Source organism: Ictalurus punctatus, chromosome 15, assembly GCF_001660625.3.
Source record: "Ictalurus punctatus breed USDA103 chromosome 15, Coco_2.0, whole genome shotgun sequence".
Taxonomy (NCBI): domain Eukaryota; kingdom Metazoa; phylum Chordata; class Actinopteri; order Siluriformes; family Ictaluridae; genus Ictalurus; species Ictalurus punctatus.
Window position 1 is genome coordinate 5277550 of NC_030430.2, and position 5233 is coordinate 5282782.

At 39.4% G+C, this 5233-nt stretch overlaps 1 protein-coding gene across 2 annotated transcripts; it reads right to left on the bottom strand.

The window, feature by feature from the left end:
- Positions 1-631: 631 nt before the first annotated feature.
- On the bottom strand, positions 632-4859 carry camk2n1b (calcium/calmodulin-dependent protein kinase II inhibitor 1b). Of its 2 annotated transcripts, none has more exons than XM_017486386.3 (3): positions 3747-4859; positions 3444-3625; positions 632-1787 (listed from the first exon to the last, which is right to left on the bottom strand). In XM_017486386.3, exons 2-3 carry the CDS (start codon positions 3607-3609, stop codon positions 1717-1719), a joined length of 237 nt encoding a protein of 78 aa, XP_017341875.1. In that variant the 5' UTR covers positions 3610-3625; positions 3747-4859; the 3' UTR covers positions 632-1716. The 2 variants fall into 2 exon arrangements, with proteins under 2 accessions (XP_017341875.1, XP_017341874.1); XM_017486385.3 differs by having other exon boundaries at positions 3739-4858.
- Positions 4860-5233: the final 374 nt, after the last annotated feature.

Below are 5233 nucleotides of genomic sequence, written 5' to 3' on the forward strand. Positions count from 1 at the left end.
AGGACAGTTGACCCCAAAGGCCAGATTTGAAGAACTAGCGTGATCTATTATGTTTGTACAGGTGTACAGTTGGTACGTGGTTTGTATATAGTGCTGTAGGTTAAGCACAATTTATGACTTTTAGCATGTGTCTATTAAAGTGCGGTCTATGTCTACAAGCCCTGAATATCACTCCCCTTTGGAAATTTGGCACTTTTCCTCCCATTTTGTGGACTCAAATAAAAAAATAAAACGGCCTTCTGTGTTGACTTCATTTAGATTTCAACAAGTTTGTCTTGATATCTGCCAAATTTCATGTAGTTGGGAAAAAATATGTCTGGCGGATCCAGAACTTAAATCCAAAACATGGCTTCCCAGATAATAGTTTCAAAAATATTTTTCACGGGACTGAAAAAGTGTGATGTTGGAAATTCTGCAAAAACAGACTTTTGGTTTTATTAAAAAACAAAAAACAAAGAATGAACAAAATCTGAGACATGAAGCTGATTATTAGTGGATGATAAAAGATTAGTTATGGAGAGCTTAAATGTATTGCAAGGCCAAAATATAGATTTGTAAAGTATGCTGCTTGATTATGGAAGAAAAAATTCGAAGCATGACATAAAATCAGTCTCACAAATGATCATTTGTATTGATTTTTTATTGTGTATTCACATTTTGATGGTCATACTTTCCATGATCAACGTAGCCCTGTTAAACGGTAAGAAGTGCAACATTTACTATATGTAATATTCAGGAGTTTTGAGGTCTGTCATTCCAAAAGTTACTGCGAGTACACCAGTTTCACCGCCACACAGCGAGGCACTTCAGCCCGTCTCATGCAAAAAGCAGTTAGAAAAGCCCTGAAAAACGGACAGGACGGCCAGGCTCGCGGAATTTCACAGTACGCAGAGCACAAAGCACAGCGACAAAGCTCGACTGGCATACTTTTACAAGATTTGGCACAAATTGTGATCATAAATATCCTGTACAGCAGAGAGTGGCGACCACGTCTGAAAGTGCTAGAACTACAGCTGCAAATAAGCCAGTTTTACAAACTGTTTCTCTGTACAAAAGTTAGCGATTCACTTTTTACGCTGCTCAGGCAGTTCAGCAACAATAAGTGTTACGATTAGCAACATCAAAAAGTTAATAAAAAAAAAACAACTGTCATCAGTTTATAGAAATGTTTGCTCAGTCTTTTAGTGCTGCAAAAATGTAGAATAATAACAATAATAATAATAATAATAATAATAATAATAATAGATTTCCTTAAAATGAAAGACACATCACTGAAGTCATTCACAGTTCCATTGTGCACAAGATGTTCAGATACAGAATGAAAAAACAAAGAGAGAGTGAGAGGGAAAAAAAAAACAAAAAAACCCAGGAAAAACATAATATAACAGTTACCATTAGTCTGTGATTTTGTGCTTATTAATAATCAATGCATTCTCACAATACAACGGTACCTTCACCACTAAGGATTAACAAGTAGTAATATTAGAGTGATCTCAACTCATAAACTGGGGGGTGGGTGATCAAAAACATGCCCTCGGGAGGAATCAGTGGGTCAGACGTTAGCGTTCTCCGTGTGAGAGCCTGCACCGGTGCTGCTCTCCTCATCTCATGTGCTGTGCTGTGAAATTCAACCCATACTGCATAGCACCAAAGAAGTGCTGTTTCACGCAGGGGTGAGCGTTTCTAACATGAAAAAAAAAACGTCCTTTTTTTCTTTTACACTTTCGTCGGTGACTTCTCCGTCGTGTTTTGGAGCACCTCGTCAAGTCTGTCATCTTCTATGACGACTGGAAGGAAAGGAAAAAAAAAAAAAAAAGAGGGAGAGAAGACGTCTGATTAGGTCTTAATGAAAATACTAATGATTTTCCTCAACAACAACAATACTTTTATATAAGTAGTTAAAAGTATTGAATTATTTTTTATAGATGATTTGAATGAAGTTAAAAGACATTAGAAGGATAACACGAGGATACGACACAGTCCGCTCCGCACTGTTCCAATCCCATCATCACCAGCTTCAGCTCGCTCTCTTCTCCTACGTACGGGTATTATGTAATCCACCTAAATCCATCCCTCGACCTGATATTATCTTTCCAGACATTACACCAACCACGGATGAGCAAATATGAATAGATGATAACAATGTGGGCAGTAAAAACAAGCAAACCAACACAGATCACGTTTCCACAGGTAAACATCTAGGCACAGATGCTTAAAGATACACCAGAATAATGCATACACAAAGACAGATGATGACATGAGAGAATAGTATAAAATAACACACAATGCAAGCTTTCAAGGACACAAATCAACCCTGAATGGCTTCAAATGGTGTACAAAATAAAACCCTTGAGCTGACTTTCCTACATTACCCACAATGCTGTTTGATGATGGTGCCACAGAGATTTAGCCTCTTGCTCTAATCCGTGTCTACCTAAAGAGAGTAATGCAGCGGCGGTTTAGTGCTTTCAAAAGGATCAGCTTCCAAAGCTTTAACTCGAACACTGACATCAACGTGATCACGCTCGTCATGGACCCGAGTCTCTCTCACAACTCGGCGCGACCGTGTCGCATTGCTGCACTGCATTCTGGAACTTTGTGTCCAATGATTTCTCATTAACATGACATGGAACGGGCTGGCACACAGGCAACGTATTTGCCTCACAGCTCCAGGGCTCCCGCTTTATGTTCTCCACATGTTTGTGTGGGTTTCCTCTGGGTTCTCTGGTTTCCTTCTCTGAAACATATGTTTGAGATTGTCCCCCCCCGTTTTTTTGCGATTGTTGCAACCGAAAATGCTGGATTTTGCTGCGGCTTCCCCTGCCAACCCCACCTCCCCCGCAAAAAAATTACGATGCAATTTACATTGTTTTTTGTGCTTATTTTTTTGGTGGGAAACTACTTGAATTGTTGATGGTTTTTTGCCATGATGTTTGTTGGTAAACGAGACCTTTTAGCTGTACTCACGTTCGACACACATGAACCAAAGAGGGCTTCGGCTGAACGCGTGTCGTGATGATGTCACATGCCGCGTCTCGGCCCAAATCTGCGGAAAGTCTGCAGTAATTCTGAGAAATTACAGAATTCTTAGAATATTGCGAAGTTTGCTCAATTTTGCGTTCATTTCTGTGATCACGAAGTCCCAGACGGACCGGATAAACTCCACTGTAAGTGCGCTAGTGATAACCGATAGCAGTGTCCCTCTGTGACATCAGACCGGGACACGATCATAACTTCATACGCGAATAACGGAAAAACAAAATCGACAAACGAGTTAAAACCAGAATTTATAAACATCTCACACATTTTTCAGTCTAATCGTATGAAAGGGTCTCAGGGTGGACTTCTCCTTTAAGGGGCTAACTGGGTTTACCTGGAAATGTTCAGCTGAAATGAACTTTAAAAAGGTACAGCATGTGTGAAACTCTTGAAAGTCTCCTCACCTCGTTTGCTTCGTCCAATCTGTCCGAGTTTTGGAGGTCTTTTATTCTGTGTGGAGCTGAAGAAGTTGTTGGTGTTGTGCAGGCGGCAGGTGAGAGACATTTGCTCCTCGTCTCCATCGTTACCGTACCGACTTATATTTTCCTCGTAAGGCAACACCTGCGACATGATTCTCTCTCTCCGTCTAAACCCAAAGTCAACAAAAACATATATCTTAAATTCAAATAAAATAAATGAAAATATCAAACAGACCAACAAAATAGATCTATCTATCTATATTTTTTTTTTTTTATTTACCAGCGAACCTCTTTAGGTGTTTCGGCCAGAGCAGGTCCTATAGTCAGAGAAACCACGTGGTGCACAGAAATCACACCAACACGAAATACGCCCTCCCACGCACGGATTCGCCAGACGTACTGCCAGCCAGCCAATCAAATTCGCTTCGTGAGGATTCTAACCCAATTGCAATACAAGTAGGCGGGATCTCACGAACCGATCCAATCAGCGCTGAAGGACTCGGATTCTTTCAGGAGAACAAATTCAGCACAACACGTATGCGTGTCCGAAATGGTGCCTCCCTATTCCCTACAAATACAAAGTGCGCTATGTTTAATCTTTACTAGTTAGGGCACATCGTTTGCAACACTGTACATCTGTGTGGGATTTTATTTTTTATCCACTAAGCTTTCCAACGCTTAAGAAAAAAAAAGAAAAAAGAAAACTTTTTTGAAATAGTGCACTATGTAGTGTATACAGCGTGATTTGGGACACGTGGGTTGTTTTCGGACCATTTCAAAGTCGTAACACAGCTGATGGGGGGGAAAAAACAGCTGATGGGAAGGGAAAATAGAGCCAAGATTAGATCAAGCTGAGTTTCTCTTATTACTGTGTGAACTGCACTTTTTTAATGTTTTTTTTTTTTTTTTTTTTCGATATTACTGTCTGCAAGATGCATGTTTTGGTTTTCAAAAACTGATCTTGTTGATCAATTTGCAAAATGCAGCCTTTTGGAGTTTTGTGACAATTTGCACAAGAATTAAGAAATAGACTTTAAATCAATAAAAAAGTTATTTTTTAACGCGTTTGTAAATACATCATACCTTTAAATAAAGTGTAAAATTATAATTATAAGCATATTATGCATCATCATTTTAATTCAAGATATTATAGCTTATACGGATATTCAATCAACCGTGTAATGGGTCCTCATCTCGTTTATTCATTATTTTGTTAATGTTGCATAATTTCTCTGAAGAGTGCGAGTTTACACTGGTGGGAATGTTCCAGATGTTCTGCAATAAGCTGAAAATGATTAAAATAGTGCAAAGCCTTTTTAAACACAGCTTAAATAAGTAAATAATTAAATCCTTTTTTTTTCTTTTTACAAACAACATTACAAAGACTGCCATTGCAACATTAATAATAATAATAATAATAATAATAATAATAATAATAATAATAATACATCCATTTTCCCTACTGCTTACTCTACGCAGGGTTGCAGGGGAGCCTGGAGCCTATCTCAGGGACCTCAGGGCACAAGGTTGGGGACACTCTGCACAGGGTGCCAACCCAGTGCAAGGCACAATCACACGCACAGATTCACACACTATGGACAATTTGGAAATGCCAATCAGCCTACAACACATGTCATTGGACAGGGGGAGGAAACTGGAGTACCCAGAGGAAACCTCTGAAGCACAGGGAGAGCACAGAGTGGAGGCGGGATTCAAACCCCCAACCACAGAGGTGTGAGGCAAACATGGTGACCACTAATAATAATAGTCCATAT